This window comes from Falco peregrinus, chromosome Z (genome assembly GCF_023634155.1).
Source record: "Falco peregrinus isolate bFalPer1 chromosome Z, bFalPer1.pri, whole genome shotgun sequence".
NCBI lineage: Eukaryota > Metazoa > Chordata > Aves > Falconiformes > Falconidae > Falco > Falco peregrinus.
In genome coordinates this window covers 30,742,617-30,765,863 of record NC_073739.1, presented here as the reverse complement: position 1 = coordinate 30,765,863, position 23,247 = coordinate 30,742,617, and the positions used below count along the sequence as shown (strand labels likewise).

The following is a 23,247-nucleotide window of genomic DNA, read 5'->3' as shown; positions in this document are numbered from 1 at the left end:
ACTGTGATTAATAGCAATATGTGCTTTTATAAGGCTTTAAATACGACTTTCCTCAGCAGATATGGCTAAATTTTACAATTAAAGATGCTGATACATCCTTCAGTGCATTTTTGATCTGAAGTAGATCACACTGTTTGTGCAAAGCACGCCGGACACACAGTTTTGGCACAGGCGTCCTGGAACAGGAAAACGAGAGCGAGTCAAAGCAGTTCCCCGATGCGAAGCTGGCGGACAGTAAACGAGACTGGGGAGAATCACAGTATTGGATGTCACACTCACTTCAGGAGGGGCAGGCTGGGCACAGACTGGCAGGCAGGGCAGGGGGCAGGCAGGAGCCGGGATGCAGCGGCAGGCAGGGCCGGGCCGGGATGCGGAGGGGAAGGTAGGGCCCGGCAAGGCAGCGGGCAGCGGGACAGGGCAGCAGGCGGGCAGGGGACGGGCAGGTCCGGGGCCGCTGCGCTCCCTGCGGGCTCCGGACGCGGCGGGGGGGGCGGGGGCTGCCGGGGGGTGGGGGGGGCGCAGCTGCCCCAGCCCCCAGGGCCAGGCCAGAGTCTCGCCCTATGCGGGGCGCCCCCCGGCCCCGCCGCCGTCTGCCTCAACCAGGCGGCGGCGAGACCCCCCCCGCTGCTGCCCTGTCACCCGCCCCCGGTGCAGCGGGCCCCGCGCCCTCCCCTTCCTCCCCCCGCGCTCCCCCCCCCCCCCGCCCGGCACGGGACCCTTTAAGAGGAGGGGGCAGCGGCTGGAGGGCTTGGCTAGGGGACGGGGCCGCTTCTCTGAGGGCTCTGGGATTGGGTCGACCGGCCGAAAAAAAAATAATTAAAAAAAAAAAAAAAAAGAGAGGTGGGTGGTGAAGGCAAAAGAAGGGGAATTAAAAAAAAAAGGGGGGGGGGAGGTGTGGAAGCAGGACAAGAGGGGAAAAAAAAATAGAAAAAAGGAAGCCGTCCTCAAATTGTGCCAAGCCTGGGAGCGAGCAGGGATGGTGCACCCCGGCTGGCTCTGCCTGCTGCAGGGCTCCCTCCTCCTGCTGGCCAGAGCGCGGCAGAGCCGCGGCCCCGCCGGCGCCTGCCCGTCCCACGGAAAGGTAAGCGCCGACGCGTGGGGGACACGGCCGCCCCCCGCCCCGCGCCGCCCCGGCCGCCGGGCACTGCCGCGGTCCCGCAGGAGCGGCGGGGGTCCCGGGTCCCGGCGCGGCGGCCCTTCCCTCGGGGGCGGTGGCGAGGGGACGGGGGTGCCGGGGCTGCGGAGCTCGGGCAGCGGCCGGGGCGGGGGTGGCTGGCGGGAGCGGGGCGGGGAGGGCGGTGCGCGGGGCTGCGGCCAGGTGGGGCGACCACCGCCGGTGCCGACGGGGCAGCGTGACGGAGGAGGAAGCCCCGGGACGGGCCCTGGCAGGACCTTTCCCTGCGCCGTGCGGGCGGGGCTGCGCCGCTCGCAGCGGGACGGGCCGCCGGCAGCGCCTTGCCCCAGCACCCCTGCCCGGCGGCGGCCCTTGCCCGGCGGCTGGGCGCCGAGCGGGCGGGGCGGGCTCGGGCCGGCAAGCGGCCGTGCCCCTGAGGTGGAAGCACGGCTGTAAGTTGTGCTCGGTTTTGTGCGTCCTCTAACATCCTCAGCTTGACTGTAGCGACCAGGAGCAGCACGGGCTGGAAGGTAGTGAGCGCAGCTGAGGGACCCTGCTGCGAGTTAGGGGTGATGTTCTGTCCAGCGTGAAGCTCGAGGGAAGGGTGTGATTTCTGTTATAAATCGGACACTGAGAAAAAGCAGGTCTCGCTGAAGTTTCTGGGATGAAAGGACCAAATACCATGTAGGAAAAGACTTCCTGAACTTTGTCTTAATGTGTCTGTTGGTGTTAACAGACCATCCATGCTGTCTGTTGGCATCTGCTTGCACCTGGAAGCAGCCTGACCAGAGGTGCTGTGCACCGAGATTTCCCTGGGACATGTGCCTTGCCATTTGTGTTCATCTGCACCAGGCAGGGTTACCTCATCCAGCACAGCTGGGAGCCCTTAGGAGTAAGTGCAGGAGCACTGCGCTGGGGAGGTGCCAAAGCCACAGTGGGCTCACCGCAGGGTAGGTGTGAGAAGGCTTCGCAACTATGAAGAAGGTCTGTTCTGTGACCTTTCTTCTCTTTCTCTCACTTGGAGGTGCACCTACATATAGCTGCTGGTCTAGGGGCCTCGCTGCTTCCAGCTAAGCATGCCAGCCTCCCTGCAGCTGTAGAGGCTGAGGCGTCTGTCTCCTCCCAGACATAGGGCACTGCCAGTTCAAACATATGCCAAGCTGCGTGTGCCTCACTGGACCTGTCTGCCTGACCTTGGGCTAGAGCTTAACCTTACCTTGGGGGATGGTGCCGTAACAGTTCGCTTGTGCCTGGAACCAGTTTGTCAAGTGGATTTATAGGTGGCCAGCTGTGACATTGCCCTAAAGTCAGCTCAAGCCTCTGGGGTGGGTGCCCCTTTCCTCCTGAGGGCATGAAATGCAAAAACTGTGGGCTGGCATTAATCTAATGCAAGGAGCTAGTGAGAGCAAGAAGAAGAAAGGGGACAGCGCCTGAAAGCCTAAGCATACTTGTGAATTACTCATTTCCACTAGTTTGGTGGGACATGAAGGGAGTTTTTCTCAGGAGCCATTGACTAGACTTCTGCCAGTTACCAGCAAAACTAGAGATGAAATGTGTTAATGGTATCTCATTATCTGCTGATTACTCTGTCATTAAAATGTGAGACCACCTGTAGTTCTGGTATTGGCAGGTTGCTTCCTAGGGTCATTAGAACAGTGGTGGTAACCACACTGTCTAGGAATGGCAGCACCTGCCTTATTTGTGAAGCTGAGTGTATTCTTACCCTTACACCAACCCCTTGGGAAAAAATATTCCTCCTTGTCCCTGTGTCATCAGGGAAGGCTTTTTTGCTTGTTTTTATCATAATTCTTTATGGCACCTCTTTTCTTACTTCTCTAGGTTACAAGTATACCTTTCTTCTTTTTGTCAGGTTGCCTAAAGCTTCTGTCTTGAAAGAAATATGTACATCAGTGCCTGAAAGAGAGAAGCTGCTACTTTAAGGAATGAACGTACAATACTTGAGAGGATTTTCTCATCATCATTCCAAATTATAGTTAAATCTGCAACCAATAATGTGCACCACCCTCCTTCTTCTAAAAGGAAAAAAAGAAAGACTTTGAAAACAGTTAATCTAAAATAAAGTATGCTGGAATCCTTTGGGTTATGTTCCAGTTAATAAGTGGTGTAGTCTGGTGATGTTTTCTTTTTGCTTAACATTGGAGTGTATTGGTAAATTTAAAGCCAGAATCCAGAGATTAACAGCGGAGTGCTTATGGTTGTAGCCGGTTAGTATTTTGTGCTGTGTTGTACCTTACAGGGGGGTAGTTCATTGGAATGGCTACTTCCCCATGCCCTTCAGCAGGGCAAGTAATCTGTCTGCTCTCAACCCTTGGCTTTTTTGTTAAAAGTTTTATTTTTATTTTTAATCTATATCAAACAAAGACTGAATGTGTGTTCTTTTAATAGTTGTAGCCACTGTGGTGTTTATCCCCATGTGAATTCTACTTACAGTCTTAAGCTGAGTTTGAAAGCCTCAGTAATGCAGGTGAGCAAAAGCTCAAGACGGTGACCTTTGAAAGCGTCCCTAGCATTTCTGTGTGCATTGCCACAGATGCATGGGGCACTTTACATGGCGAGTAAAGGCACAGTCTTTGCCCCAATTAGGTATAAATGAAGATGACAAGATACAACACCAATATAGGTAAAAGGGAGGGAGCAAGCCATATAGGGAGGGTGATAGGGCTGCCTGCCTGGGTAAGATATTGCATATCACATGCTTTGGCTCCTGTAGCAAGCAAAAAAATGTTAAGAGAGTATTATGGGTTGAGAAACAGTGCAATCCTGGGCTGAGGTTTGGAAGATGTGGCTGTGGCGCCAAGTGGTGAGTATGAGTGTTAAGGGTTCTGAAAGACACTGAAGCCACAGAGGGCACCAACCTGCACGGCGAGCTACACACATTGTGCTGGAAAATCTATCGTCTACATAGATGAAACAGGCAGGAGATGGAAGGAAGCAGAAGTGCTGTAGAAGGGAGCAGACGAGGTATAGGTTTCCCATGTCTGGAGTTTGCATCTGGTTCCTCAGTCTTTGGACAGCAGTTTTTCTTTCCCTCTGAACCTCTGTTCCTGTATCAGTACAACTGTCATTATTAAATTTTTTTTGGCTTTTGAACTCCTATGCTCTTCTAGACACTGAAAGTGCTGCCACTAGGTGCATTCTTTGTTCCTCCTGTTTCTTGCTGAATTATTTTCTGGAAGTTTACCATAATTTTACTCTTGACAGTCAGTATGTCATTTGGCCCGATTTGAGCTATTTTCTCAGAAGAAAGATGACACTTTCTCTGATCCTCTTTGGCACCTCTCTTCCAGCAGAATCATTGCTGCCTTAGCTGAAGATGCATGATGTCTGACAAACACAGTATTTGTGTATTTGAAGACTACAGGTTGCATCCTATGGTGGACTATAAATACCGCTAGAAAAGCAAGCTGCTGGGGTAGTTAAAATAAACAGAATCTGAGGCTTGGGGTTTGGGGTTTTTTTGGTTTGTTTTTGTTGTGTGGGTGTTTTTTTCCCCAAATCTTAAAAGAAACAACCTATTGGAAAGATAATGAAAATACTTCTCTGTCAGAGCCTGTGTTCTGCTGAAGCAGATAGAAGAAAGGCAGGAGGTCATGGCACTTTCCAGTGCCACCTGTGGACAACCAGCTATGTGATTAGAGGGCAGATGTGATATGGGATGAGCACGTGCTGGTTTCAGCTAGCAATCTGCAATGCATCATTTTGCTGTCCCTTTCTTTAAGTTTTTTGTTGTTCTTGCCTAGACCCCTCCTCAGCTCCTGAGGAAAACCCCTTGATGTGTACCATGCTTTTCCAGGATTTCTGCAGTGCCTGACGCTCTTGTCCATACATTTTAGGAAGCATTGTCTGGCCTTACATGCCCCCAGTACATCTCATGGGAGGCAGTGGAGTTTGTCCTTTGTGCAGCCCTGGCTGGGGAGGGAGACATCCTCAGTCTTTTGGTAGGGAGTGGATCCTGTAGCTCCCAGTATGTTGTCTCTGTTGACAGTGTCAGCTTAAGCAGCTCCTTTTTCTTCTCCCTCATTCCCCTGCTGGCTAGGGAAAAGACTTTCTCTTTTTCCTTTTTTTGTTCCAAGCCATTTTTTGGCTGGGCTGATACCTTGAATTAGTTCATAGCCAGCTGTTTTTCATCTGGGGAGGTGAGGTAGGGGAGAAGGCACTGTGCCATAGTGCTGAGCATTCAGAAATACCTTGATTTGGGATTATGTAGTTGGAGGTCAAACTTGAGGCATGGAGGAGGTGTGGTATGGCTACTGTGATGCTGCTTCAGGTCTTGATGTGCCCGCAGATGGGGAGACCTGTGTTCTCTTGTGGGACTGCTGCTCTCTTCATTAGGCTGCCCCTCATTTATTTTTTTTTAACCCTTGTTTCTACTTTCTCCTGTCACAAGTAATGTGTTGAGTACCACCTGTAACTTGGAGAGCGGAGACAGAAATATGTGTCTTGATGTAATACATGAACCTGACTTTTTTTGTTATGCAGCCGAAAGTGAAATTCCTAGAGTTATACAATGCAGCTCTCTTAAGCCTCCAGGACACCACTTTGACTGTAATTTATGCTGGTTTTAAAGCACCCCTCTCTGATGTAACAGCTGTGTAGAAGGATCCTACTGCAAAGGAAAATTGGGTTGTAGCACCTTTATCTACTGAACGCTGTCAGGGAAGTGAGGTGAGGGAAAGGCAGTGCCGGTGACGGCGTATACTGTGATGCTGAGCAAGCCTCGGCACTACTCCTGTGCTGTCTCACAGCCACCTAAAGCATTGTTTTAATGGCTTCCCTTTTATGGTCTTGGGGAGAGATTATACCCTTGCTTTTTGTTCTCTGAAGAAGCTGTAGTGAAACGCGTGTGAGCTCTGGGAAGGGGGATGTGAGGGTGCCAGAAGGTATAGCAGGGGAAGCACAGACCTGCTCAGGCACACCAACGACTTTGCTCCATCCTGTCTCACATAAGGCAGTAGCAAGCTTTTTGCAGGGGTCTGGCATAGAGGCAGAGCAAAGCTGGGACTCCAATCTCCACCTTGTGCAGGAAAAGGAGATGCCAAAAGAGTGTGAAGCACTAGCATGTCCCGAGCAGCTGTAATGCTACCTTTTGGAGGGAAAGTGAGCTTTGTGAGCTCCTGTTGTAGCATCACCTGGTAAGGATGACCAACTGCTAGTGCCTGGAAATTGTCTATGCAGGGTCTGGTGAGGTTTCTCATGAGGTTTCTCATGTTTCCTGTAAGAAACAGGACTGTTCTCCAGCCCCTCACACTGGCTTCTAGCAGTTCTGAGAAGGGAGGTCTGAATGGTGCTTGGGGTGGGTTGCAAAGTTCGTGATAGCTCCTGGTGGCATAGAAGTATCAACAAGGGTGCCCAGCTGCTCCCCTTTTCAGGTCTCAGTCTCTAGGACTGTGTGAGAAGTTTCATTAGGTTGAAGCCTGCTATCTTCTGCCTGCGCTGCAGGCTCTTCAAAGGAAGACTATTTACTGTGTGCCTGATGGCCTGTGTGATTTCCTTGGTAGTACTACTAATAGTTGGCAGTATTACTCTGCTTTCAGTATCCGATTGTGAAAGCTGGAGTGATTTGCAGAGCAAAAAAAAGTGAAAGTGAAATGCCAAACATCTTTCTGGCTGGGCTGTGTGAATTGTCCAGAGCAGCATTGATGATGGGCATTAAAGCCTGGTACCATCTATCTGGACTTGAACCTTCTGGCTTTGTTCAGGAGCTGAATTGAAGTTTTAAGCTGGCTGGTGACCACTAGTTCCTTATGATTCCTTGCAGTTGTGACTGCTCTTGTGCACTGCCATGTACATGATCAGACTTGTGTGAAGTGAAGGAGTGTTGACCTCTTGACCTCGTGCCTGTCCTAGATGCCTCTTCTGTCTTTTTGCTTGCTTATAGATAAAAAGTAGCACTTCTGGTCCTTCTTTGTTGCTGGCTGATGACTACTTCCCATTAATTTCTCACTGTAGTGGTGTGTCCTTCCAGTTTTCCCTCCTGAATAACAACAGGAGGGAACCCTGTGGTGTTCTCCCTCTTGTTTTACTTTGCATATTTATTTTCCTGTGTTCTTCCTGGGTCTATGTCATACTCATACTCACCTATTGCCCTGTATCTTAATTACCTCTCTGTGCTGCATCATGTTTTTTCTCCCTTCTTCCCGTGGTCTTCAGGAGAGTTTTTATGCTCTGTAAGTCAGGAGTGAACTCCAAGAGTGTCCTATGGGATCTGGAGTTGTAGCATGGTGTTACCAAGGTCTGAAGTATCCTTCAGACTCTTTACATGCTGCAGAAGTGTGTGAGGAGCTCTTTGGAGTATAGTTGGTTTGTGGATCTATGTGGGTAAACTGGACTGGTGGTAGCACTTCACTGAAGTGCTGCCTGATCCATGGCCTGAGTTTGACATAGAGAGCTGCTGGAGAAGGTTGTCCAGGATGAGCCGTTGCAGAGCAGTCCTTAAGATTAACCTTTCTGACCCTGGGTCTTTAGTATCAGAAATTTATAGGCAATGTGCTTCCAATAAATTCCTCTAAGCAGCCTGTTCTGCATTTGGCAGGCAGGCAGGCTGCTTAGATCAGCACACATGCACACTTAATGCTAACCTCAGCTCTGAGGCTATCTGCTGGCTAAAGGCTGACCAGATGTTTGAGTGCATCTGGAAGCCTGTTCTCTTACTTAGACATGCAAAGGCTACCTCTTCCTGTCTGCACAGAAAGATAGAGACTGTGTCCATTGCACCAGTAAGGACAACTGCACCAGCAGGGTGCACATGGTAGGTGATGGAGGTCATGTCTGCTGTTGGTGTAAAGTGACTTGGCAAGATCCATTTTGCCCCATCTGCTTTCCTGTCCCCCAGGATTGCTTAGGGCTCGAGCACAGCCCTGTGCTCTGGTATTCCTGGGGATGCTATGAGGCACATTTTGCAATGGAACAATCTTAGTCTGATTCTGACTTCCTGATGGCTGTGGTTTATTGAGAGACTTTAAAAGCTAAATTAAGAAAGAAGGAAGCTTTTTCCTCCTTTGTGTTTGAAATAGTATGCCCTGGAACCACAGGCCGAGTTTGGTCTGCAGAATTTTTTCCCTCACTTTCCAAGGTATTGCATGCATGTCTCTGCTACTTAAAAAAGGTGGCTCAGCTGGAAGAGGTCCTGTACATCCCTGTAAAATTTCTGCCCCATATTTCTGCCTGCTCCAGCAAGTCTGCCTGCCAGCAGTGTTGTGTGTTTCTCATTTGTTTGGTGTCTCGCTCAGAGTGGAAAGTTCTTCTAAGATGCTGTGGCATTCTCTAAGTGTCACATCAGTTTCTTTGAAAGGTGCCTTGCTATGCTGAAGTGCTTCAGCAAAGTGATGCCAGCTTTTGCCTTGTTAAAAGGTGGGAATGTCTGGAGCATGGCCTGCTTGGGCTGTGCTCTGCAGCTGGTTTTGCCAGATGCTTGGGTGACAAGCCAGGGTGGTGTTACTGTTGAGAAGACCCAGTGTTAAGTTTCAGGAGGAGAAAGCCAAGGCCAATCTTCTTGTGTTTTTAATTAGTGAAATTAGAATTTTGACCTCAAGAGCTGAGAGAAAGGATGGTCAGAAAGTACTGACTCTGTGTGAGCAGAACCACCGCTGGCAAGCTGCTGAGACAGATGACCTGCTGGCTTGGCACCATGCTTTACTTAAGCCCTGGACTGCAGTGCTGTGGTGTAAATGTTTGTACTTACTCAGCTGTGTCTCCCTCTCCCCCAGCAAAGCGAGCTGAACTCCTTCCTGTGGACCATCAAGAGAGATCCCCCGTCTTACTTCTTTGGCACTATCCATGTTCCGTACACACGTGTCTGGGATTTCATCCCAGAGAACTCCAAGAAGGCCTTCCAGCACAGCCACATTGTGTACTTTGAGCTGGACCTCACTGACCCCTACACCATCTCCGCTCTCACCAGCTGCCAGCTCCTGCCACAGGGGGAGAACCTCCAGGATGTGCTGCCCCATGACATCTACCACCGGCTCAAGCGGCACCTGGAGTATGTCAAGCTCATGATGCCATCCTGGATGACCCCAGACCAGCGGGGCAAAGGGCTGTATGCAGACTACCTCTTCAACGCCATTGCAGGCAACTGGGAGCGGAAGAGGCCGGTGTGGGTGATGCTGATGGTGAACTCTCTGACGGAGGTAGACATCAAGTCGCGAGGCGTGCCTGTCCTGGATCTGTACCTGGCCCAGGAAGCGGAGCGGTTGAAGAAGCAGACTGGGGCTGTGGAAAAAGTGGAGGAGCAGTGCCACCCGCTCAATGGGCTGAACTTCTCCCAGGTGAGACAGTGGTGTGCTGGGTGCCAGGCTGGCTGCTTGGGTGGATGTCGCAGCAGCAAGAGCACGGGCTGGGGTGTGTGCTAAGTGTGAGACTTGTGTTTGCTCCCTGTAGTCCCTGCCTTTACCTGTGCCCCCAGGAAAGCTTGCTAGCTGTAGGAGTTCAGGCCACATCCTAAATTTATTTAGACCTGCCCTGGAGAGACCCCTGTCCGCTTCCCTGGGCCGCCTTGGGCAGGCTCCACCCCAAGAGGCACCAGACCTTTGGATGTCTGTTCACTGACATTGAGTGAGCTGCCCTGCTGGAGCCCAGGGCAGGCTGGGGCTCACTGTCTAAGCTTGATTTTGTAAAAGCTAGTTAAGAAGAAAGCACTTGTGGGAAGCAGAGGTGCTGCGAGTAAAGCTGAGAAGTAAGTGCTGATTGGGAAAGTATGCCAGTGGACCTCTTAGTGCCTTCAGAAATAAGGGCCCATCCTTTGCATTGGGAAAAGCATGTTTCAGTTTTGGGTTTGGTGGTTTTGGTTTTTTGCTTCCTTTAAGACCAGATGAGGGTCAGCACAGCTTCCTGCAGGGAGCTCCACAGGCTACTGTGGGCCCTTGTGCAAATGCCTTCATATTTTCAGACCAGCTGGAGTTTAGCACTGTTGTTCATGCAGTATCACATCAGGCAAGAAGACTGACCTCTCTTGCCCATGAGTTGGCTGGGGCAGTTATGGGCTCTGCTTTCTGAACTAAATACACCAGGGAGCTGCATCTGTTGCTGTCCCTGCCTGCCCAGTGGGATTACAAGCAGGCATAAGGCAGCTCTCTGGCCTGGGGTAACTTTGCTGCAGGGAGGTGCTAGTCTGGGGAGAGAAAGTGGTGTTTGCTTAGGAATAGGCAAGACCGGCTGTTGCAGCGTGCCCTTGTAGCCCACGGTGGGGGGACCTATCGTCGTGGGGTGAGGAGTTTCAACTGATGCCCGACCCTTTCCCCTGTGTTGATGCAGTCTCCCGTGCTGAAGGGAGCTGCAGCCCAGCAAAGGCAGGGACGGCAGTTTGGGGCAGATGTCAGAAATGCTGCTACTCTGGCCAATCTTGGCAGGGACCACAATGCAGGGAATGGCACTGCAGCCCACACTGCATTTTACTTATGCTGTCCTTAATTGCATGCAGGATATCTGCACTCTTCTCTTCCCTTGTCTGGAGCTGGGCAGTCTCATTTGCATCTCCAGTCTTTTGCTTAACTGTGCTTTGAATACTTGTGCTGTCGCTGTTTGCTCGCAGCCGCCCTAAAAATGGCCTGGGAAGTTTCATCTCCACCACCTCTTACCTGGTTAAGACTTTATTAACATTGTTATTAACATTATTGCCTACGTTTTTATGTTGCTGAAACTGCCCCTTTGGTTTAGTATGATAGAAGTGGGAGGGCAGGGGCGTGTGCTTCCTCCACTGCCTTGTAAGAAAGTAGTAGGAAGGCTGAGAAATACAGGTTGCAAGTCATGTCCCTGTCAAGCTTATGCAACTGTTGACACTTGCTTTAGGCTGTCACACAGCTTTCTTCAGAGTGGCTGTTGCTGTACTGTTTTGCAGGCGGAGTAAATGCCAAGTGAGCTGGCAAACTGCATGGGTGGGAACACAGACCCGCAACATACAGCTGCCCAGCCTGGTGACATTGACTGTCAGAGACCAGCTGAGGAAGTCAGGGTAACCAGAACTGCAGGAGAAACTTAGCTCTGGTTGGGAAAATCACAGCCCGTGATTACCCCATAGTGGGTCGAAGTGTGCACGTGCACCATGTGAGCTGTGGCTGCTCTCACACCTGCTCACTTCCATAGGGAAGAGGCATGTTGTCCCATGTGGGAGCAGGTCTGGAGCAGCTCTTGCACTGCAAATTCACACCCTCACTTCTGCCCACAGCTAGATTTCCAATATGGGCAGCTCAAGGAAAAGGAGAACCACAGGCAGATGCTTTTTGTGTTTCTAAGCCAATTAATTTCAATTCCAAGCCAAGGCATTTCAGAGTCTGACTTGTGAACTCTCATGGTTGGCAATTCTGTAAATCTTTGATTTCAGAGCTTTCTTCTCAGTTTGTTGAGGCAGTTGATTTAATTATGTGTTTATATTAAACCAAACAAATACTTTGAAATAAGCTCTTTGAAAATGATTTTCCGTGGTATTGTGCTGCTATCTGGGAACTTCCAGTATCAGGCTACTTCTGTGTCTATCTTTCAAGTGGGTGAATACACAGGGACAGCTTATAAACTTCTGCTGGGGAAAATGGGGACACAAAACCAGAAGGAATGGTCTAATCCTGTACAATGAATGTTTTTTGTTGCACAGAGATGATTTCCTTGCCAGAGAAGCAAGTTCAGTACTTTCAGTTTATGCTTCTGCACAGGGTTTGCTCTTTCTTTCATTTATGGCATGGTTGTACTACTTGATGAGGAGGACTCCCAGGCCAGTTAGAAGCAATACACTATTACTGGCTAGGTCCCACTTTTGATCCATACTGTTGAACAAGGCCCGTTTGGTGTGGGTAGTGGTTATTGCAGGTGAAGTCTGCAACAGTTTGTTATTGATTGTGTTGATGGAGTTTTACAATGCTCAGTAGCTGAAAAGTGCAGACAAACCCAGGCTAGAGACTTCCTCCTCCTCCTTGTGAGGAGAAAGAGGAGAAAATATACAAAAACCCACAGACATACAACAGCTAACACTGCCTGTCATGGGGCTCTTTTTCTTTGACTGTATTTGTTCCAGTTTCCTCTTTATCTTTTGTTTTATGACTCTCTTATTTTACCTGCCAAATCTGTCTTGTTCTTGCTCAGCTCAGGCTGGCTGCCCACATAGCCAGGCCATAAAAGTATCATTTCTATATGGTACACAATGATGTGTAAACAATCTGTGAAATACCTTACTGCCTCCTAAATCCTCCTCTCTTGTTCAAAGATCTATGTAACTGTAGGGAGTAGGGAAAGATTAGTCTGTCTCCATGCCAGGACCATGGTGTTTATTTTCCTGTTTCGCAACTGTTTCTGTCCTAGTTTGTCTTGAAGACTTTATCCCACCCCACCTTTTTTCATGGGTAGTGCCTTTCTTGTTGCAATACCGTATAAGGATGCTGGTCTCACTCCTAGCAGCAACTGGGCTTCTGGAAGATAAAAGGCTTTGTAGCTATACACGATCTACCACTGCTGACTCCCAGCACTGGAGTCAATACCTCAGACCTCACGACTGTTCCTTTCAAGTTACGCATGTGCTTAGACGTTTGCAGGATTGGAGGCATTAGTGCTCCAGCCTAAAGCCCATGCAGCTTTGCTGTTGGCTCTAGCTGTAGCATCATGAACATCAGTTTGGTATTGACTCACAAAATGAGCTGGCCTTGGCCCTTGCCGTGCCACACACTTGAATTGGCTGTGCTTTGGCACACTCAGATGGTGTCCAGGCTGTGTTTCTGACAGACTCATTTGAGCTTGAACACAGAAAGTTTAGGCTTGTGACTACCCTCTGCATGGGACCCCGGCTTGAGCCATCGCTAGTTCCTAGCCAAGACCATAACCTGTTTAGCTTCTCCAAGCTTGGGATGCTTGATGGAAGACTACCTGTTAGCTGTTCTTGATTTGAGAATGGTTTTTGCCATGTGGCTTTCCTGTGTCCAGACCCTTGCCACGGCACTCTGTTCCTACCTAAGCATCTGAATACATGCCTACATCTTTAAAAGTAGTCTTCAAAGCTGCTGGGGTGTCAGTAGAAAGCAGAGAGCCACTAAGGACTGACTGCTCTTGAAATCCTTGCTCCAGCTCTGAGACAGAGCACTTGAAAGTCTTATCTTTTGCATCTTTCAGCCACTTCCCCAAAGAGTCAGTTGTAGATAGAAGATGAAGCAAACACTTCTAGGATTGATCATTTTGCATTAATTAGGACATCAGTTGTTCATGTTTTTACTCGAAGGGCAACCCCTGCAAGCAACAAAGTGGTGAGAGATTCCTGCTTTTCTCTAAAGGGTTCTCAGGTATTCCAATTTCTGGATCACTAAGAAGACTGTGAGAGCTGTAGACTCCTGCTTAGTAAATACAACCCTTCTGACTTACCAGTATAATTTTTCTTGCTTAATCTATGTACCCACTTGGGTGAAAGGACTAGCCTTGATTGCCCCTGGAATAAAACTAGGAGCACATCTGTGGGGCAAAGTAGGAAGCCAAGGCACCCACTGCCTTGTTAGGTGTGGAGGGGGGAGCTGTTTGATTTTTTTTTTTTCCCTAAGAAAGTTAGAGGAACAGCAGTGATGGCCTGCAATTAGGCCCAAAAGGCATGAAGTTAAAGGGAATTGTGCTAGTCTTCTCACTTCAAACAAAGGGCCTTTTTTCTACATTGAATTGATCATTTATAACATTCGTCTTTAATTTCTGGGGTGATGAGGTCAGATCTGGCAGTGTTTCCATGCATGAGACCCTGGTTCAGGTTCACTTTTGCCAACAGCAGTAACTGAGAACCTTGAGAAAGAAAGAGCAAGGAGAGGCATGTGGTGGGAGCTCTGCAAAGAGTAGTTCAGATCCAAACTTGGAGCAAAGTGAAGAGCAATTGCTTGATGAAAGAGCTGACAGAGGAGCAGAGCACTCACTGCTGAACAAGTTGGACAGGACACTACTTGTGGTAACCTGATTGCATCTTCTGCCCTGAGGGTGTAACTTCAAGATGTATGCATCAGGAACAGCCCTCCCTTCTCAGGTGATGGGAACATCAGGGTTTTCTGCACATGAACTGGAGCTGAAACAACTGCATTGATCCTATTTGCATCTTTGGCTGCTTGAGTCTATGACCTACATTTGTTTTTGTTTTCAGTTTGTATGTAGACACACCTGCAGCCTCCACGTCTAGACATCAGGCAAGGGGAATGGGCTGGCTGGTGGGAACCAAAATAGCTAAGGCTTCGCATTTCCATTGTCATAATTAGAGTTTAATTAAGATCTTATTAAATACCTGAAGAGTTCAGAGTTCTTTCTTTACTGAGAGTGAAAGGGGAATTCAGTTACTGATCTGCTGTCTCTGCATTCAGAAGGGTGGAGACTTTGTTTCAAACAGCCTGGACTCTGCGGTAGGGCTTTGAAATCCCAAACTGCATTTTGCTGTGGCACTGGTTTGCATGTGCCACTATAAGCTTCTAGCATTTGTACTCTGTGTGCCTGTCAACCAGCTGGATTTGCCTATTAAAAATGCCCTTTGTTCAGCATACTACACAGCAGAAACAGAAGACGTCAGGTGGTAAATGTGGCTTTGTCTCTCCTTGCAGCTCCCACAGATGGCCCCTTGCCTGGGCTGGCTCCCAGTGTTACGATGTGAGCATGCCAATACCTTTCCCCTTTTCCCAGTTCGTGAGGGCTGGGTGATGAGTTGTGTGTACATTGCTGTGAGTGTGCTTGTAACTAGGTTATCCTGCTCTCCTCTGACAAGTCAGCACTAGGTTGGTGAGCTGGTCGGCAGACACACTCCAATGACACTTGATATCCTCTAGCTTGGGTTGAGAGTACTGCTGCTGCAGAGGAGCACAGCCCTGTCAATGGGCTGAGGGGTCCTGGGCATTGGGGGCCACTCAAGGGAGTGCACAGAAGCTCTGGACTAGATGCTTTTTGGAGCAGCTTAACCAACAGTAAGGAGTGTGGAGCAGGAAGGGGATGTGGGCTTGGCTCATTCAGCTGGTCAGGTAGTCAGGTGTGTCCATACTAAGCTTTGGTCTGCACATCCTTAGGTCCTGGTGCAGACTTATGGTGACCAGTCGCAGTGGCCTGATGCTGTGGCTCTGTCTGACACCTGATCCTGAGCACTCACTGCTTATTGCCAATTACTGAACCCAGACTGTGGGACTGTAGCTGCCAACTTTTCCCTTGGACAGGAAGGTTGCAAGCTGTCAGGACAACCTAAAGGCACATGCCTGCAGAGTTGTAGAAGACCAACTTCCTTTCTGATTGAAGAGCTGGTCTGCACTGCTGTCACCTTCCTGCCCAACAGCTGTAGAACAGTTCCTATTTGGCCCAGACTGCATTGCCAGGTCCATGGGTATACCACTTGGCTCCTGCATCCCAGTGACATGGTTTCTGTCCCATGGCAGTGGTTCTGAAGACTAATTTTTAGTTTTCTTCAACAAACCTAGACATATCCAGACCAAAAATACAGCCCAGCTTCAGCTCTCAGCTAGTGGAATTTGTGAGGGTTTGTGATTCGCTGAAAAGCCTCTACTATCAAATTTCTCTACCTTGTGCGGGTGCTGCAACCGTAATCAGTTTGCCCTTGAATGTTCGTTTTGTTAAATGAAGCAAGTGGAACCCCTTGAGCCTTGGCCAGCAGGGCATGTTTTCTATGTGTTAACTATTCCTCAGCTTTTCCCAGGCCTAGCAGAATCTGTCTTGTGTCATGGCACTCAAGCGTGTGCTTCGTGCAGTGCTGTTGTCACTACCCTCATCTTTCCTTGTTTATGCATCGGAGTTTGTCTGTGGTTCTTCCAGGCACAGTGGTTTTCTCAGAGCTCATGGCTGAGCGACTCAGTCTTTTTTACTCTTCACTGCTTCCCAGGAAAGGGAGAGTGTAACCTGTGGTGGTGTGGTCCAGTCTCTGCCTGCTCTGTGGCCAAGATGAACTGCAAACCAGCAGACAATTTTTGTTGTAACAGAAGTTCCAGATTTCACAGCACCTCTGCTTTCTTCCCCTTATTATTTTGCTCCTCTGACCTTTGTTTTACCTGTAAAATCCATTAATGATAGAGTTGGGGGTTGCTGGGTGTTTTTTGCTCTCTAGGTTGTTGACATGTATATTGAATGCTGTATGGCAAAGAATTTCCCCTGCAGAGGTGCTTAGTAGCTTACATAGTGTTCTCATCCGCAGTTACATATTCAGGTCTACTAACTACCATTTCTTTTCTCCACGTCTTCAGTGTGTGATGTGTTGGGTTTGTGTTTCTCTAAATTCCTACTGCCCGTATGCTTTATTCAGAATTCTGTTCACTGATGCCATTGCCTTTACCAAGTAAACTTGAAAGCTCACAAAAAGCTATCAGGATTTTGGAAAGGGTATGTTTTCCATTATCCTTGCTGTTCTGCAGTTTTCTATAATCTTGTAAGTATTTCCAATAATCTTCATGAAGGATTTTATTAATTAGAAAGGTTGATTTCAAGTAGGATGAGGAAGCTGAAAAACAGTTTTAAGATGTCTACTGCTTTATCTGGCCTAATGCAGAAAGGGAGCAGCAGGAACATTTCTTCATTGCTTTTGATAACCTAGGAAAGATTGGGTCCCTCAATAAAACTATTATCAGGCAGAAATCTTAGCAGGTAGATGCACATCCGCACAAGGCATCATTCATTTCCAGCGTGCTTGGGTGAAGGGTGCTTGAACACAAAGATGTGTGAACAGTTTTGAAAGAATTAGACAGATATATAGTCACACCAGGGAGTCTCATGTGATGTGTGTCCCACGTGGCATCTTTGGCTAAAGACATCCCTCAGCCCCTGACAGCTTGAATTGAGGGCAAGTGCTAGGGAAAGAGCCACTCTGTAGGTGCTCTGCTGACATTGGAGATAGGGTGCTGGGCTTCTGCCTCACTGGGCAGGTGTGGGAACATCATTCCCAAAATGTTACTGGGGCTGCATTTTCCAGAGGGTTGGCTGAAGTGAGCAGCTGAAACAAAGGGCATGACTTGTCTCTGGAGATGCTGAGCTATGCCAGCAGTGCCAGTGGGGACAGAGCCTGTGCATCCACATGGGCCTGGCTAGGTGTCCTGTGTGGGAGTCGCCTGGTGCCAGGCTCAGCTGAGTGCACCGGTAGCTGGCTGCCCACTTTCCTTCCTCCAGGTCAGCCTGTTTGCTTTTGGAAGAGAGAGGCCAGGGTAGGCTGGGTGTCTGGGTTAGTGTTCCTGTCACCCCTGCGTGTGCTGTGCCCTCAGAAAACAACAACCTTTCCTGCTGGTTTTCAGGTGAGATGGTGTTACCAGGGGTGCAACAGCCCTTTTCCTTCCAAAGCCTAGCCCTGGCACGTGTGATGGTCCTGCATGCAGTGCCTGCAGTCCAGGTTGTGCTCTGGGTCATGCTACATCTGTCCAGTCTCTTGGAGCATGCAGTCTGTGTGGGCAGATGCTTGGAGACTCAACCTGAGACAAGTGGCAGTAAAAGTTGGTGCTCAGACACAACAGCTTTCAAGCTCCATTGGCTCACCGGGAACAGGAAGTGGTCTTGGAAGTTGATAAGGAACAGGTCAGCAGACCTAACCTTGGCGGTGTCTTGGCTGGAGCACTCAGACTTCCACATTTCCTTCCTTTTCATGAAGCTTATCTTTATTGAGCGTGCAAAGGTCAAACAGACAAGCGTGTGAGGAGCAGTTAGCTGTGCAGTCTGAAAGCAGGGAGAGGTTTATGAAGGGGTCCATCCATGCAACTTAAGACCGGTCCTGTCAATTAAAAACAAATGTGTAACAGTGTTTAGTCTGCCACTTACTGTGATCACAATCCTGTCATAGAACCGTGTAAGGGAAGATTTAGGTAGCTGGCCTTGTGCATTTCTCAGTCTCTTTGCTCTAACAAGATTAGCAGGATTGCTGGTTTTGGCCAGAACTCAAATTAACCTTTAGCAAAAAAAGATAGGCTGTTTCAGACTTGACCTACATGAAGTGCCTGGTAAATGCAGTATAGGAATGTTCTAGCAAATATGTATATTTTTTTAAATGGTAGCTTTTATGTGGTTTTGTGTTGCTCTATTTTGTTTTCTGAGCATCATTCTTTTTGCACAGAGGCTGCATCATCAACGTACTCAGTGCTCCTGTCTGACTTTCATCTTATTTACTCAAACCCTTAATTTCTGTGTGGATTACCTATAATTTATCAGTGTGTCCCACAAACTGTACCATGTGAGAAAAATATTTCTACATCTTTATGGACCATCAGGCTGTCAAAGCTCAAATGAACTGTGTTTGCAACTGTGCATCAAATCTTGCTGCGATTTTTTTTTTTGCTGCAAGTAAACCATACTACTTGATCCAGACAGCAAACATCGTCCCATGGATGATCCTCTCTCTCGAAGATATAAGCTGAGGTGTTGGCTACCTTTTCTGTGTATGTCTGGTGGTGAGGTGTTGTCACACTCGCCACTTGCAGTAGCTGAGAGACCCCACTGAGATGCGTGGCTCTGGGAGAGCATCCTGCCTTGTTGCTGTCTTGAGAGTGTCCCAAGTACAGTTAGCACCCTCCACCTGTCAGAAGTGGCAGTTGTTGGCTTACTGTGATGTCACACAGGATGAGCCATTTAACCTGCACCAGGGAGACAGGTTTCATGGTGTGTTCCACTTGGCTAAGCAATGAGCCTGCTCCAGGCATGGCTCAAGCTTATTTTCACTCATGCTTGAGGCAGGGCAGCAGAGGACTGCATCACTAGGGTCCTTGGCTTTCCTTTTGTGGCACCTTGTGGCACTTTGAAGAGTTTCCTGCAAGCTCAGAGAAAGTGTTTGGACTTCTTGTGGGAACCAATTATATAAATAAAACACCAGAAGCTCTGAACCAGCAGGAAAGCTGCAGCCCTGCAGTGACGTGCTGCTGGATGTGTCCCAATGCAGGGTGTTGTTGAAGTCCCTCTACTGACACTACAGCCCTGGATTCCTCTCATTCAGTGTAAGCTAGATTTTCAGTTATTTCAGCTAAAGGCTTTACCTTTTCTGAGGCTCCTGGATTAACTGCTTAAAGATTTTAAGTGCTGAGAAAATTTGACCTTTCTTCTGGACATTTTCCTAAACATCTTCCTGCCTCTCCACCTGCAAACCTTTCACCAGATCATGGAGTCTTGGCTCACTGGTACATCTGAAGAAACAGGGTGAAAAGCAGGTTTTATTATTGCTTTGGGCTTCTCTTGTACTTCTTTTGTAGCGGGGAGATGACTAGATCACTCAGGTGCTCGAAATCCACTGGTCTCTTCCCACAGTTCTATCCCTCTGCTGTGCACCCAGAAAGACAGGTAAGTTGTGTCAGAATCCAATGGTAAAGAAGGCTAAAGCAGGTTAGCTTTCCACAGTTGCACAGGATCAGCACAAAACTAACTCTCACAGGTCTTTCACTAGGCATCTCAGGGCTGCGCAGCTTTGGGAAGGCTTGACAGTGTGGTTGCTAGCCCACTTGACAGGGCTGTCCCAGGAGGGAAGACGTGTCCTTAGCCAGCGCTAGACAGACAGAGGTTTGCTGCTGATGTTCTGAGCTCAGTTTTGAAGCTCTTAGGATATTCTGGCCAAAGCAACCTGTTCTGCTGGGATTGTGCAGTAGTTTGACTACCTGAGTGTATTGATTAACTCAGCTTTGTGATGTCCCATGCCTATATCATATAAGAATCTCCCTAACTTCCGTGTATGCTGGGGGAAATTCCTGCCCATGGAGCTTTCAGGGTATCCCCCAAAATGCAAACATACCATATTCCTCTACAGCTCTTTGAGACAGGATCTGAAGTCCTGTCACTGTTGGTAAGTCTGGTAAAATGGTCTCTAGGGATATTTAGGGCTGAGATTTCTGTACTTGAGCAGTTGCAGACATCCTGAGGTGAGGTATATGTATACTGTCTTTGAGACCATGGTGGGTACCTGGTAGCCAGATAGTGTACCTTTCAGTCTTGCATTGGTAAGAGATGACTAAGCAGATCCATTCTGCCCAGTCTGGCTATGTGCTCCCAATGGCTCACCAGTCTGTGCTCTGTGACAGATTGAGCGTTTAAAAATAAATTGCACTGGACCCTGTATTTCTAGTTTTCCATATGCCTGCAAAAAGGCTTGACCCTGCAAAATGCAGACATATAAGGAGTGGTTGGGAGCTGCTCATGGAGGCATTAATGCGGAAACAGTTCATACAGTATGGCCAAAGTCTGGACAGTCTCTGCTGCTTAGCCAGCATACAGTGACTTGTTAAGCTGGGGTGTTTTGATCACGTTTCTTCTTTGTATGAATTCATAAGGCCTGTTTATTAAGATAAATGGGCTATTGTTACAGCTGGAGTCCGGTGGGGTGAGTTGCATGTTTGGAATGTTTAAAAATAAAGTAGCTACAACCCTGCTTTCTAGGAAGGATGAAATGGAGAAGGAAGATGGAGTGACACCATATCTTTTTTTATTTGGTGTGAAGCTGTTGCTAGGTCAAAGGAAGAAGGCTTGGAAAGCTCAAGGTTGTAGGTGATCAACAGCAACATAGAGGATGGAAATAACTTCTTAGCAGTGTTGCATAATGCCTGGGTGAGCAGCTCCTTGAAGCTCTGCTAGAGGAGAAGAAAGAGAAAAGAATCCATTTAGGTACCTGAGGTATGGTTTTGCAGCTCTGGAAGAAACCTGTTCACTTAAAACACATACCTTCTAGACAGAGTGTTATTCACATATCACAGCTGGCTTGGAGTAATGCAATTTCAGCCCTCATCCAGGTTAATGAAAATGAAATAATCACTGAACTGAAAAGGAAGTTTGCTTAGGTACGAGTAATTGTGACTGAACTTCATTCGCTATGTGAAAAGGGAATATATAGTCCCAACTAATAATATGTATGATGGGTGCTTTTAGGGGGCTTAACTTCCCCAGACTGAAGATAATTATAGGCCAAATAAAGTGGGAGGAAGAACTTAAGCATAAAAATGTGAATGATAATTGGGAGTTGTTCAAGAATCCTATGTTAGGTCCCTGAGAAACCACAATCCTGCATTTGCAAAGATGAATTCTTTAGTAAAAAAAAAGCTGTTTTGGTTAACAGAGGAGATGAAAGCAGCAATAAAAACCCCAAAATACAATGAAAGGAAAAATAGAGGAAGCGGCGTGGACAAGTAATCTGCAAGGAAATGCAGACAATTGATGAAAGAACTGAAGGGTACCAATGAATAGCCTTTGGGCAGTGGGTTTGGAACAATAAGACAGGATTCTTTAAATGTATCAGGGATTCATGAAATCCTAGCAGTGGTACAGGCTCCATACTGAACAGGGTTGCAAAATTGTTGCTTATGAAAAAGAAAGGCAGAAATAACTAGTAACTATTTCTTGGTGTTTGGAAAGGGGAACACTGGGTATTCATAGCTTGGTCAAAAGGGAATATTTTCTGCTCCAGTAAGAAATTACTTCCAGTAATTAGGAAAAATGTTAAATGTCAGTGTTTTTGAATGTACGAAACATTAACGATGGTTAACTTACAGTCCAGAATATTTAGAGACTAAGCCAAGGAACTCTTTGAATCATTAATATAGGCACTTGAAAAGCTTCAGGGGAGTGGAAAAAACTTACTGTATCAGCATTATTCTGGGACAATGAGTGGGTAGCTTGTCAAGCTCCCCAAACTTCAGTTTGCTCAAAGCATAAAAAGGCTGATAAACTCTGCAGCTGGTGAAGAGCTGAGAGAAGGCAGGATGATGCTAGTCAGTTTCCCTTGAATGGGAATCTGGCCTTGTCAAACAAACATGATTCCACTTCTTGATAAGAGTATGACTTTTTGGTGATAAAAATCATTGTGCTGATTAATTATACATGGATTTGAAGGCTTCTGATTTTGTTCCCGGGGATACTCTGATACAGGAGTACACACTAGACAAAATCAAAGTGGCTTATTGTAAATACCTATGGGGAAGTGATCATTCTCATAAAATGGCTGCAGATGGAGAGTCATCCTCCACCAGGGAGGAGGTAAGCTAGAAGGTGCTTGTAAAGAAGTACTGAAAGTATCAGTGGCTTTGTAAGTGATGCAAGTACCAAATAAATGTTAGCACAAACATGGAGATCCTGCAGATGGATGGGATGTGAACAACGGATCAGCTGTGGGAGCGGAGCTGAGTCACCTGGAAAACTGGGCTGATCTCCTGCTGTTAAATGCAGGGCTGTACATCTTGGAGCAGAGCACGGAGGTCAAGCTAGCGAGGCTGGAGGAGGCCTTATCTGGAATACATTAAAGGTGCAAAAGGCTTGAAAGATAACTTGCTAACATGACTGCCAAGCCCAGTACTGCAGTTGAGAGGGAGATTTCCCTGCTCCTACCACTCACCTGAGGATGGCAGAAATGTGCTGAGGAGCCCAGTGCAGAAACACTGCATAGTCCTGGTGTCAGCACTTCAGAGAATGTTGAAGAATTGGAGCAAGGTTAGAGAAGAGCTACACAGTTAATCTGGGACCTGAAGACCATGCTGCACAATAGGAGAGTGATGAAAATTATTCTACAAAGTTGTGTGTAGAGAAACTGAGTCATTTCATGAGCATGCTTGGGTATCTGTCTGAAGAAGAGGGACAATGCAGCAAAACCCCTAAGTCCAGTCGTCTGGCTGCTGAGGATACACACTATCAGAATCAATAGAATTGGTTTCTGAAAGTAGCCAGCTGAACAAATTTCCTTCATTCCTGGTGGAATTGCTGTTGTTCAAGCTTTAAATCACAACCAAATTGTTCTCCAAAATGGAAAAGATTTCTAGGTAGTGTTCAAGAGCTGCTGATTCACGCATAGGATCAATGTACATTTTGTTTTGTCTTATAAAATACCACTTTGGGGCATGTAGACATCTGTAATTAAGGCTAGACAAGCAGTTTCAAGCAGCTTCCAGATATTTTTTTTTAAGATCTTTCCTGTAGATTGAAGCTTCATAAGTTTGTTGTCAGTGCCAGCGTGACTTTCTTAATGCTGATCTGAAACCAGACCTTTTTTTTTTTTTTTTTTTTTTCTGACAGTGAGACATAGGACAAGAAATTATTCTAAAACAGAGTTACTGAGGTACTGTGACTTTTTTAGCATGGAGGCAGGCAGGAGTGGGAGGCAGCTGCAGGTCAAAGCTGTGTGCTTTCTGCTGCACATCCACTGCAAATGGGCTTGAGCTTTCAGGAGCAGTAGTACACCACCACCAAGCAGA

The 23,247-nt window shown here is 47.7% G+C and overlaps 1 protein-coding gene across 1 annotated transcript in view; it reads left to right on the top strand.

Annotated features, from left to right (window-relative positions):
* The first annotated feature begins 943 nt into the window (after nt 1-943).
* The window catches only part of TRABD2A (TraB domain containing 2A), an 83,515-nt gene continuing 61,211 nt past the window's right edge, over nt 944-23,247 (top strand). The window contains exons 1-2 of the mRNA XM_055791666.1: nt 944-1,081; nt 8,842-9,402. Coding sequence (XP_055647641.1) covers nt 977-1,081; nt 8,842-9,402 — 666 coding nt within the window. The 5' untranslated portion in view covers nt 944-976. The remainder of the gene's footprint in view (nt 1,082-8,841; nt 9,403-23,247) is intronic.